The 13,359-nt window shown below is 33.2% G+C and overlaps 1 protein-coding gene and 1 long non-coding RNA gene across 3 annotated transcripts in view; one reads left to right on the top strand and one right to left on the bottom strand.

The window, feature by feature from the left end:
• LOC106100839 (T-complex-associated testis-expressed protein 1-like) overlaps nucleotides 1-2,236 on the bottom strand; it is a 4,912-nt gene extending 2,676 nt beyond the window's left edge. For both annotated transcript variants that reach the window (XM_013279897.1, XM_013279898.1), the window contains exons 1-4: nucleotides 1,870-2,236; nucleotides 1,633-1,800; nucleotides 610-1,168; nucleotides 407-534 (exon numbers count right to left, since the gene is read on the bottom strand). In XM_013279897.1, coding sequence (XP_013135351.1) covers nucleotides 407-534; nucleotides 610-1,168; nucleotides 1,633-1,800; nucleotides 1,870-2,154 — 1,140 coding nt within the window. In that variant the 5' untranslated portion in view covers nucleotides 2,155-2,236. The remainder of the gene's footprint in view (nucleotides 1-406; nucleotides 535-609; nucleotides 1,169-1,632; nucleotides 1,801-1,869) is intronic.
• A 1,179-nt stretch (nucleotides 2,237-3,415) lies between these two features.
• Nucleotides 3,416-12,760, top strand: LOC106100751. The gene is made up of 3 exons (XR_001225456.1): nucleotides 3,416-3,830; nucleotides 4,855-4,918; nucleotides 12,317-12,760. It is a non-coding gene; the product is annotated as an uncharacterized LOC106100751 (long non-coding RNA).
• The last annotated feature ends 599 nt before the right edge of the window (nucleotides 12,761-13,359 follow it).

Below are 13,359 nucleotides of genomic sequence, written 5' to 3' on the forward strand. Positions count from 1 at the left end.
GTAAATGTTATGTATGTACATATGTGTGTAATGGGAAATAAAAGCTTTATTATTATTATTATTATTATTATTATTATTATTATTATTATTAAAATAATCTAGACGTTTCTGTTTATTATTGCTTATTGTTTTGTTAGTCATAATTATGAAATTGCACATTGATTACCTTATCAATTTCTTTGAATGCTAAATAAAAACATTGTTAGTTGCTAATGACTGATAAAATGGCGTTGTATTGACAGGATGGATAACGTGTAATATGAAATAACTTAAATATGAATTTATCTAGCGTTACATTTTAGTACCATAGTCGAACATCCAAGTTATGGAGCATGTAGTACTATATTCCTGTCTACACCTGTACGTCTTCATTGTGTTTTTATTATTGATTGTTACTGTTACAAACCTTCTCAGCGCTCGCTCCTCGGAACCCGCAGGAGTTGACAATCAACGTCTTTGGTTTTTCTTTGCAACGTACAAACGCAGCCGCAAACGTTGTAGCGCATTGTAGCGACATTGGATTCAAACTGAAGTCTTGAGACAAATAAATTTACATTAAACAAGGTTCAATAAACACAACTAACAGATCCTAACTATATAAATACTTGCCAATAAGTTCGATCGGCGCCTCTGGGTTCATTTGCAATGCATACGCTATACCCGCGACACCTGTTTCTTTAAATCTATTATTAGCGATACGGATTCTCCTTATATTCTTATGAACGTATATAAAACCACCAAGAGCTTTCATTCCATAATCGCCAATCTTGCAATGATTGAAATCTAACTCTTCGATAGTTTCCTTCTTGACAATATTCTGCAGAATCACTTTAACCTTCGAACAGTCCAAGTTGCTGCGATTTATACGAATTGTTTTTATATGATTCAAGTGTTCGAGACCTCTGCATAAAGATTCACAGTCTTGTATAGAAAATTCAAAGTATCTTGGCAAATATTCATCACCGAGATTATTTAGTCCAAAGACCAGAGATATTTCTTGCAGATTATACAACTTTCTTAGGACAGGCTCTAGTGGTATGTGGTCGTATAATTTAGGTACGCTAAATTCGCAGTTGTCCTCGACTGTATTAGGATCCGGAACCGGTGGCGTTGGTTGACGAATTATTTGTAGCTGATTCAATCCTAATTGGTAAATATAAGGACTAACCTGGAATGAAACTGGTGTTACTAAAACGGAGTTCATGAAATCACTTTAGCTACATAGATAAAATTGTATATGGTAAAATAAATTTTGAAACGAGTTGTATTAACGTAAATAACTTCAACATTAAACTATTGTTATAAATTTCGATACAAATGACTTTTTAAAAAATATGACAGTCGAGCGGTAATATGAGCAATACTGGTGAATTCTATCACTACTACTTCCGTTTCTATTATTTTGTAACACTATAGATTCCCGCCATAATGGCGCGTTTATTCCCAATACTTCTGAATGACATTGACAGATGTCATAGGGACGGACGTGTATGCCGATGATATAGTGTTGCGCTGATTTCTTCCTAACAGCACGTTATTTGAAATAACTTACGCAGGACTATATAACACTCAATCTTAGATTAACTACAGTTTTATTACAAATATACAATCTAAATGGTATTAAGTAAATACCAAAGAAGCCAACTCCGTTGCTTCATCCTCAAGGAATAAATCAGGCTTAGCATTTTCCAAGTATTCTTGCAAACATGTCGATAGATACTTTCCTTTCCAGAAGGATACTCCAAGTTCCAGCCTCGTTGGGAACTTGGTATTGAACGAGCGCTTCCAGTATTGTTCATCCTGAATTATAAAAAATATAATATGATGCCTATTTAACATTGTAAACTATTGTTTTGAATGCACAAATACCTCTATTAAACGGACGCTATATTTGAGGGGGATGTCAGCTGGAAATAAATCCATTAAAATATCTCGGTCTTTTCTTAATATTCTGTGTAGTGGATTAATTCTATGGAAAATCTTCGACAGAGCACCAGCAGCTAATAACGAGAGTGGTGCAGGTGTGTAACCATCGTCCCATTCGAAATTTTCTGCTAATATTCTGCGATGCACTTCGCCGTTAGACTGTTGCATAAACTCGGCCGTGCGATACGCATGTCTCGTGTTCGTTGATACAACGTAAGGAATCTTCATTTTGTCGATATAAAATTAAATTAATGTATTACAAAAGACACGTAAAGATTTAAAATCATCGATTTTTGTTGTCAAAAATGACACTATCTTGTCATTTATATTGTTTATGGATTTGAGGACGTTCGTATTTTTTAAATGTATGTATTTGTATTTAAAGAGGGTAAATAGTAAATCGATCTTAATTTTTTTAAAAAATTATGAATAAAACGCAGTTCTTGAACTCCTATATAGGATAAATGTGCTTTTAAGGCTTTTAGATATCCGTCTTAATTCGCGGTCAGTATTTTCCAACAACAAAGCAGCGTCAGCAACGTATGTAAAGTGTAGCCTTGACATTTTGCCGACGTAATGACAGAGAGAAGGTAACTAAAAATGCTAACTTGTAGAATCACGGAATTGATTTTACAATAACCTGATTAATATATTTGTATCTGTTTATGTGTAAAAACTTGACGAAGACTTAGTTCTACATTCACATTACATTTGAATCGCCGGTCAAACAATAAAACATTTTCCTTAATGTAACCTCAAAATAAACATGAGTTTTATTCGACAGAGGCCGCTTTTGCAAAGGCGTTCAGCTCAATGTCATAATTTGCATCTAACCAAGGCGATTGTAACGTTGAAAAAGTCAACACACAGAAGACAGGCGTGAAGTGGGAGCAATTCCGCGTTTCGTCTGATGTCCTTTTAACTTTAGTCCCTTTTCTTTCCCACCCTTTTTCTCATAACAAAGGAAGTGAACGTGGATTTGACGGCGGAGGAGACGCATAGGAAGGGGAAACATCTTTTTTATGTGCGTCTTCTCCCCCGTCGATTAAGTATAGGCAACGCATCCGCTATTGCGAATGTGTATGGGCAGCGGTCGCTTCACCATTTTGGCGGATTCAGGTGGCCGCTTTCTCGTTTGCCACCTCAAAATGTAAAAAAAAAATACAATATCAATTACCTACTTAATAAGTCTTATAACTCGAACACGATTAAAATAGCGTAATTCAAAAGAAAACCAAGGAATACTTCTATGGTTAAATTCTTTGTTAGAAGCTTTTTGTACTGTAGTCTAAAGCTAAAGTAACACAAATCCTTGTACATTCATACATTGTATTCCACATATTTTACACATTAAAATAGAAACAGAATGTAACCAATTGTGGACACCGCGTAGTAATTATGCGCTTACGTCATTGGCTGGTTTGCCCTACTATTTGCTTAGCTTGTAAATTGTAAGCAATGTCTTTGCATCGGGCAAAGTCCGCGTAAACATGGTTTCGAGTATTTCCGTGAGGTGTCGGGCAACATCGGTCCATAACAACGACTGACGCTTCGACGCTCCCTGGCATAGCAGCGCCGTTGTTGCGTCGCCCCGCCGCCACGCGACGCTGCCGGCCCGTGGTTTGTTGTTTGCATTCCGCCTGCCACAATATTATTATCCTATCAGCCGGTGTGTGCGACAGTACTTTAACAAATAACTATACAAAATTAAAAAGTGCTACAAACAAAGCAAATCAAGACAAAGTATTGAAGTATAATGGATTCAACAAGGAAAACCGATTCGAAGAATCAAAATAGAACACAGAACGCTTCTTACAATCCATGGAATTTGTTATTCAATTCAAGAAATCGGTCGGAAAGTGAGAGTAGTGCCAGTTCTACTAATTCAGATAATTGTCAATCAGGTGAGTCGGTTGTTATTAATTGTATTATTTATTTAATTAATAAATTAGTAATTTTATTTTGAACACGCGTAGATACTTCTAAAGTTTACTTTATAATGTTGCTGTTTATGTAATATGTTTGTTCTAAAATGCATGCAGTAGCTATATAAAGTTAAACGATTGGTGATAACACGTTTGAGTACTATTATTCCTTTAATAGTTTATGACAAATGTAACTTATATTACGTGGTGTGTAGACATTACACAAGAAGGGTAAATGGGTACGTGTCCTAAATCACGTCACTTTTAAAATTGGAGAACGTGCATGGTCGCACGAACACAACATTCACAAAACACACAAAAAACAGACACAAAGTTAAGCGTAACTGTACTTTGGAATAACATCGTTGTTTTCGACATCGACCGATTTGTGATTCTTTCCACTTTATGTAATATACTCAATCCAGTTTTAATGTTTTTTTGTATCAAAATGCTATTAAAATAACAATTTCAAATAATATGATTAGTTAAGTACAGGTTTTATTTAAAAAAACCTGTTTATTTTTTTTATTAAAACTCAGAGACCATCCGATCAGTCGCTATGCGGATTTTACACTATTAATAATTTTTAAATTCTTGGTCTAAATTAGCATAAGAGGCGCATCTACGAAAACGTGATGCAAAATCATCCCATAATAATGAATATTGGATTTTTTTAAGAATATAAATATTCCTTAAACCTCGCACCCCATGCAGAAAGCCTGAACTGCCAGAGTCGATGAAATTACTACTATTTACTGGAACTACCGACAATTTAGAATACAGGAATAAAATACATTTTCTCTGTTACTTTTATAAACTGTCCGTTCGCGTATTAACTGCATTGCAATTGCACATGCAAGAGTTATTTTTGTTACACGTGTTGTTCTTTGTTACATAAATACATTCTCTTGGAATTTCAATGATAAATGCAAATTGAATCAGGCATCCGGATTCAATGGCTTCAAGCCACGTGCCGTGTTACTAATTGATTGTAACTCCACAGGTTCCCAGTTCGGTGGTTACCAGCGACAGGCGAGCAAAAGTAACGAGGAATATTTGTACATGTTGTAAGTTAGATTTTGTTTATAGTCAACTTTCAAGTTTTTTTTTTATATCTATACTATACTATTATAATAAAGCGTAAACATACACTTCTTTTTGCCTAAGATGTCCGCAATTACAGCACATTTTTGAATAATTATTTTTTTTATAATAAGACCTACACTTGCGTCACGCTTTAGGCTATATATTTCACGCGATTAAACTTAGGGGGTAAATATTTTGGATAAAAACCCAAATGTGGGAAAGAGACCATAAGTTGCTGCCAACATCAAGGAAGCAAGGTTGTCATCATGTCGTCATTTTGACATTTTTAATTGATAATTTGACAAATGTAAACAATAACATAAAATTTTCATAATTTCATGCGGATGAAGTCGCACCGGAACAGCTAGTTACCTAACTAAAACCGTCTTATATTGCACTTACATATATGTAGATAAAGAACATCGTCTTGATAAAATGTATGTATATAAATAGGTAACTGAACATGACATATACCTAAGTTAAAATTAAGTTAAGGTCTTATCACACCAATTTGGGCCCTCCTTAGGGATAAGTTTCAACTGACGACGAATGAGATATTTAGGAAAAATCAGACGAATTGATTTCCTCATTCTTTCGGGAAGCCGGTCAAAAACCCACCTTATTACATGATTGTCTTAATCTTTTGACAATCTAGGACAAATGTAAATATCATATATCAAAGTTGACATTGTTTAAATTTTTTCCATCAACTTGTAATGCAAATACGTGTACTTCCATCATAATAATATTAACCGACATGTCCACACGGTGTATTACGAAGTCGAGCAATCAACACAAAGGCAAAGCCGCAATAAAAAGGTCGTGCATTAATCAGTATATACATTTCTGTATTACTATTGAGCTTTAAATGTCACAGTTGTACTGGAAATAGCATAATAGACTCGGATAGACTGCAGGGGAAACAATAGCATTTATACTATCGTAGGTATATCGTAGATACGATAAACATATTTCTACGGTTATTTGATTTTAAGTTATTATTGCTGAAAGTCGTTAGCTTATTTATTTCTCCGCTGAGCTTGAAACCTACCTTAACTTAGGGGGAATAGGCATTATCCCGATGGTCCAGTAAGAATTGGTTATCTTGTCTTTGAGTTTCTTGACAATACTGACGAAAGATACGTAAAAAAATCAATGTTGTTTCCCTTACTGAAAACCTGAGAAAAGATTCCAATCTATGGATACGTAATCGTACAACAGTCCGTTAGTGTTCTTACATGCAATGCTCGGACATTTAAACTTTTTATTGACGTTGTCTATCATGATATCATAGCCATAAATTTCATTCATCAGTCCTTAAATAGCGCTTATTAAAATAGACGTCAACGAGCTCTAGAATGTACTAGGAATGACTGAATTGACGCAATAAACGTGTACCAAATACTTTCTAGAACTTTACTATGACTGCATGTTTTAGTTTTTTTTAAGATGTTTAAATTCAATTGTCACTGTAGTCTAAACAGTAATCTATACTAAGTTAAACATTAAAGTATTGTAAACAGGAAAACTTTGTTTGTTTGATTGGAATGATTAGGCTCAAAAACTACTGGCCGGATAATAAAAATTATTTCATCGTTAGAAAGGTTTTTTTATCAGTAAGTAACATATGCTATGTTTTTTTCCAAGTCTTTTTTATTATTTCTAAATTTCACACGGACAGAGTCGCGGGTAAAAGGTAATGTCATAAGTATCCTCTAGGAAAGACTTATTCGTTACTTATTATGTTATTTTTTTAGATATTCGGCATTGGTAGCTTTAAATTCATGAGAGCCTTTGTATTGTACCGCGGTGGTAACACAGGGGTAAATAAGTTAAAAGCAGAAGTTATTGTGCACCAAGTAAAAACAAGTGTGCATTTATTATCAACCATCACACATGTTCATCGCAAAGTTTAGCTCCGTATATCTCTTTGTTTAACTTAATTTAGTTTTTTATCGTAGATATATACACATAGTAAAATGCATTGCAGTTTTGGTATACGATAAACCTGTTCTGCAAAAGGGAAAGTTGTCCACCGAATGGTTGAATCCTTAATAAGAGTTTATTGAATATAATCAAGGTTAGATTAAACGAATTAAATGATGTAATAACAACCGTTTTTTGCTATATACATCTTTATTACTAAATGTAAAGATTTATAAAATTTTATGATAACAACTGTCATATGAACAGATAGTAACGTGTGGTTAAACATCTATCAATCTATACTTTGGCATTTATAATATTAGTAACATGTATCAATGAAGCTAAGTCTTTATACCTCTTTTCAACCAATAAGATGTTTTAATTATCAAGTCTACATTAACTTGTCACGGTATTTTCACGTAATCAATCACACAAAGTGTAATAACTCGATGAACCACTCGTATATGCTTTGCTAATAACTGGATAGACGATAAGTAACACAAAACATTGCATTACTTGTTATCAGCGTTGAGTTATTTATAAATTGGTCATGTTTGATTCATTATATACATTTTGTTAATGTTTAAAGTCACACAAAACATTATTAAGGAGTTAAATGACGTGGTAAATATTGTTGGTCAACATATGTAGTAACATTTGGACATCAAGTATTTAGTTAGGAGCTAATTTGACTATTTACTTATTAGTAACTTGTAATTTACATCTTACCACAAAAACGTACAATGGCTACTTATAACCCTAAGCGTAGATTACTCATATAATACACTTAGGGTCACATTTAATTAACCCTGATTGTGGCAGTTAGTATCAGATTACATTACGATACATAGACCTAGAACCTAACTCTTTAAATTATACGGAATAGTATAAAACTCGAGACTGGTTCACTATTTAACCGCGTATTTATATTTTAAAATAACGCGCAATATCACTGTACCAATTAAAGTTTAATAGGCCGGCCAATAAACGTTTAAAAACAAACAAGTTAACACGTTTATACTTTGACCTAAATTAGATGTTCAACAGAAAAATGACACAAGGAGCTGCGTGAGTCCGATTGCAAAAGACGAGGCTTGATTAGCAATAAAGGTGGACAGAAGGTCGTCCACTGACGAAGCATGCGGTTCTATCTCAACTCGAGGGTACTAACGTGCGACGAGTGTGAGAGAGCGAGCTGCAATGCCTAGTGTTGAAACCTTCGGTTGCGTGCACCCGGCGCCCACAACCACCAGTACCACAACATAGCATACCGTGTGTTCGCGTATTGAAAGTGACTGTGATATTACCCTCACGTGGGAACAAAGGTGTTTAAGTGATTTGTTGTTATATGGTATATCGTGCAACGCAGGATTTATCGTATGTCCAGTTTAATTTGTAAATAAAGGTGAGATCGATATGTAGACGTAAACAATATCTGTTGATAAGATTAGAACTTGTTATCGTTGTGTAATTGTTCAAAATTGTGTCAAGTTTAAATAAAACAAATGCTTGAGAGAATGCGTATCAAAAATGTTAGTCGTACACAACTGGATCAAGCTATTTGACAATAATAATTTATATAAAATAATTATTGGAATCTACCTCTGTTAATCTAATCCTGTTAACTTCATTGTTAGTAACATATTAACAGACGTATATGTTCCGACTGTTAACTTTTTTATTGTAAAATGATATCTATTATATCATTTCAAAGATTTTCGATGAATTTTCTGCGATGTATCAAATAACTTTACAATAAGTTCAAATAATATTATTTGAAATAGCTGTTTACTACATTAAACATTTCAAAACTCACTTAATAAAAGACATATGATGTAGGTTAAAAATACAATTAAAACCTCATAAATTTAAATTCAAAAGCAAATCTTTTATAACAAGTAATATAACTGCAATTGGTTAAGTAACTGCCACTTCCATTATATGAATAAAGCAGTTCATTTTAACGTATTAACATTTTTGCTTTTCAATATTATTGACCAACATGTCGTAAACTTTATAGACTATTAATTCAGCGTGACTTATCAGTTATTTTACGAAACAGCAAGGTTACAATCAGTTTGAATATTTAAGTGCAAGAGTACATAGTAGTGTAAACATATCAGTCCAAGGTGAAGTCGAGAACTGCTGACAACAAATATACTAAACGTAATGTGTCTACTTGTATTAAAACATTGCATATATCTTACTATAATACTAATGCAAAATTTGCAATGGATGTTTGTTAGAGTTTGTAACTGCTAGACGAATCTCGGTGAAATATGGCATAAATGTAGATAGTGTGGAAGAACATATAGGCTACTTACTTTTGATTTTTAATTCCACGCAGACGGAGTCGCGGGCGTAAGCTAGTAATATAAACGCGTATGTTTGTATGTTTAAAGATATATCGAATACGGCTAAACGGATCTCTTTTAGCAAGGATATAGAACATGGTCTAGAATAAAAAATAGGCTAATTATTTTGTTTTTTATGTCTACCCGGACAAACACGCGCGCAAAAGCTATTCCAATTATGATGTAATGATTCTTTTGTAATTTTGACTTGTCTTAAATTAACAAAATCTGTTTTTATTAAAGAATACTTTGTTTTCTCTTTTTGATGATATCTTTAACCCCCGTATTTTTGCTCTAACGAGGTCATTGAAACCGAGAGATTATATTGTAATATAATACTGCTGTATCTTTTTGCTACAAAGCCTCTTTGTTTCCATTGATTGTTTACTATTCAAAGAGAATGCAAGCGTCTCATTACAATATAGTCTAGACAAATTTCTTTGAAAAATTCATTTAAATCTTACAACAATCCGAAACTCGCTAGTCATTTGTTTTTTATCTTTGCAAATGAAAGAGATTCAAAGAGCATTCTAAACTATCGAGAATTTAATTGTATCTTTTTTAATTAGAGTTACATAAATAAATCGTACACTTTGATATATCTAATTTAAATCATATGATTTGGCGCATATCCATTCATGTCTTGAATACTTTAACGTTCTGATTATATCTATTTGGCAAGCTAATTATCTGATAATTAAGCATTTCTAATTCTAATTGTATTGCCAATTGAGATTTGGAAATAAGTTTTTTTTTTAATTCGACATATGGCCGTTTTCCCAGCTACTTTTAACTATTCGTTAGTGTTATTGGTTCCATAAATTAATGCGTTTCCGAACTACTTAACTTGAGTTTTACTCATTTGAAACTGTTCAATCTAACACTAATGAATAAATGGAAACTTCAGAAACCCAACAATAGTGTAATAATGAAATTCAAATTATGTTATAGTATTTTTTATATGTTATGGTATTTTGTTTTCTGTGTAAGAACACATATTTACGTTAATAAAGATTAGTTACTAGCTTTCGCCCGCTACTCCTTCCGCGCGGAATTAAATAAAAACAAATGCAAGTAGCCTACGTGTTCTTCCAGAATATCATCTATATCTATGCCAAATTTTATTGAAATCCGTTCAGCCGTTTAGTATCCCTCCATCCATCCATCTATCTAAACTTTCGCATTTATAATATTAGTATGATAGTATGAAGTACGATGCGAAAGAGTGCAGATAGAAATTACACTTAAATACAACATGCAAAATATTTAAGCGTTATGTACATATTCATCTATCACAGGAGTGGTGAACAACTAGTACCTACTGGTGCCATAAATTGCACACGTCATAATATTTTGGGCACGTCGATAATCATAAAAACACTACGAAAAATTATGAAGTACTAGCTTTCGCCCGCGACTCCGTCCGCGTGGTATTGAAAAAAACAAAAGTGAATAGCCTATGTGTTCTTATAGACTATCCTCTACATCTATACCAAATTTCATCGAAATCCGTTCAGCCGTTTAGACTTCAAACTCTAACAAACATCAGTCTATCCATCCATCCAGACATCTAAACTTTCACATTTATAATATTAGTATGATTAGTATGATGTGCACCATGGAATTGACGTAATAATCATAGTCAAAATATTCCATGGCACCTCTAAGAATACATTAAACATTTCGTTTAAAAAATGGCACTTTAATGCATAAATGTTCGCCTCCCTTGATCTATCAGAATATTAATAAGACTTTTGGCTCGGACTTGTAGACGGCATGTATCAAACGTATTGTTTCCTTATCTAATAATATCATTTATATAATGTAACAGATAAACTAATAGATTAGAATTATATCGATGAATGAAGAAACAAGAAAAAATTGCGGTTTGATTTAATGAACTTTAATTAGTCGTCAAATATGAATAGCTTTCGCTCGTGACTCCGTCCGCGTGGAATAAAAAAAAAAAACAAAAACACTATGTGTTATTTCAGAATATCTTCTACGTCTATACCAACTTTTTTAGAAATCCGTTCTGCCGTTTAGGCTACAATCTCTAACTAACATCCATCCATTCATCTAAACTTTCGCATTTATAATATTACTATGATAATCATTAGGTTATGAACATATTGTACTCGAATTCATATCTGAGATTTAACACCGCGTCTTGTATTATATTTCCATAATATTGATTCTCTAAAACAAATAACATTATTGTTACACAACTTGTTTTGGCGGTGGAAACTCAGAGTAAAGCTGTTTGGTTTCAAAGTTAAACACTCGAGCTTCCGTGTTATTAACCTTGAGTTAACCTTCCATTGCCAACTTACATATTGCTTAATAACGTCTAAAACAATTTACAGATAACAAATACGCACTAGTGCGTAGTATACTTTTAGATTTTATAACCTATAAAAAAGCGTGTAATATAAATATTATGTTGTGATTTTTGTAACTGCTTTTTCTATCTTGTTACCTTTGTTAACAGATCTTAATTATTTACTAACCGTGCTTTAACTTTTTTTATAATCTTTTGTTTGAGAATTTTCTCTACAGAATGTTGTCTTTAGTACTTATAGTCCTTGAATCTGATTCGTTATATGAACACACATGATTTATATCAAATCATTCACTTTAGATGTGGTAAAGTTCCGTGTGTCACAACACAGACCGATTTACTTTCCAGACAGGGCCGGTTTTAGCATTACCGACAATATAGATTTCTATGACGCCTACTAACTGCAACATAAATGAAAATATACGCCAAATGGCTCTTCTTAATTTACCTTAGCCCTTCGTCTCCGGCGCTCACCTCACAATGCCCTAACGCCTGGTGTCCTTCCTGTCTCTTGCTACTACAAAATAAAATAAATGTATTCTTACAATCTTTATTTAAATTAATTGCCTTATTTCTGTTTTCTAAACGATTTAAAATCGACCGGATTAATTTTTAAAGATGACTTATAAATATTGTTGTTTTTATTTTGCCAGAGATTGAAATTAATACCGTTATATACCTACAACTTCTTCAACAGTAGACTTAGTTAAAATTATTATTAACAGTATTGATTTAACAATATACAATTTTATTTCCAGATGGCGATCTTAAGTACGAGTACAATGAAAGCCTTAGTTTTATAACAATTTCCAATAGTCATAAACTATGAACTTTCTGGATTCGGTTGGCATCGGACGTCGATAATGTTGGAGCAAGTCGCCTTCCTACCCACATGGTTTCTGATAGCCTGGTTGGGGACGTGCATCCTCTTCAGCCCTTTTGCAATATTCTTCGTTGTATGTTTACCGCAGTTGCCACTTCTAGTCATTCGGAGGCTATGTCATATACCATTCGAATATATTTGACGATAGTCTCCAAAGGACTTAGACATTGGAGGTTCCGCGAATTTTAAGTACAGAAATGAGAGTGATACTAGTTCTAATTTAGTATGTAAATAATTGTATATAAGAAGAGTCAATGTTATGGCTAGATATATTTTTTACTTGCATCCATTTGTTTTAGTATTATATTATTTTTAAACTATTCAATGCGTTTTATTTCACACGATTATACTAGTAATATATAAGAATTTGAGGAGCTAATTTTATTCTGCGTATGCAAACCCAAATATAACTTTCTCGAACTTACGATGTCAGCAAATACGAGTGTACTGGAAGTGTCGGGATTTTATTAGTAATGCTAAATATAACGACGGTATAAATAGAACAGACAAGCAGAATGAAAGGAACATCTACAGTCGAAACGAATGTGTGCCACTTGACTATTTAATCGTACTTCTTACAAATATTATAAATGCGAAAGTTTCGATGGATGGATGGATGTTTGTTATAGTTTGTAGCCCAAAACGGCTAAACGGATCTCGGCGAGATTTGGTATAGATGTAGAGGATAGTCTGGAAGAACATGTAGGATACTTCATTTTTTTTAATTCCACGCGGACGGAGTCGCGGGCGAAAGCTAGTCATTTTTTAAGGAAAAGCTAACAATGACCATTTATTTTTTTTCTCTACTATATCACAACAAAGGCACGGATCCGAACCTTCATTTAAGTAGATATAACTTCTATGGAATAAAACAATATGTTAAAATTAAAACTTTCCATTACCTATGAATATTCCAGT

Source organism: Papilio polytes, unplaced genomic scaffold, assembly GCF_000836215.1.
Source record: "Papilio polytes unplaced genomic scaffold, Ppol_1.0 DF824047.1, whole genome shotgun sequence".
In the NCBI taxonomy this organism is placed as follows: Eukaryota; Metazoa; Arthropoda; class Insecta; order Lepidoptera; family Papilionidae; genus Papilio; species Papilio polytes.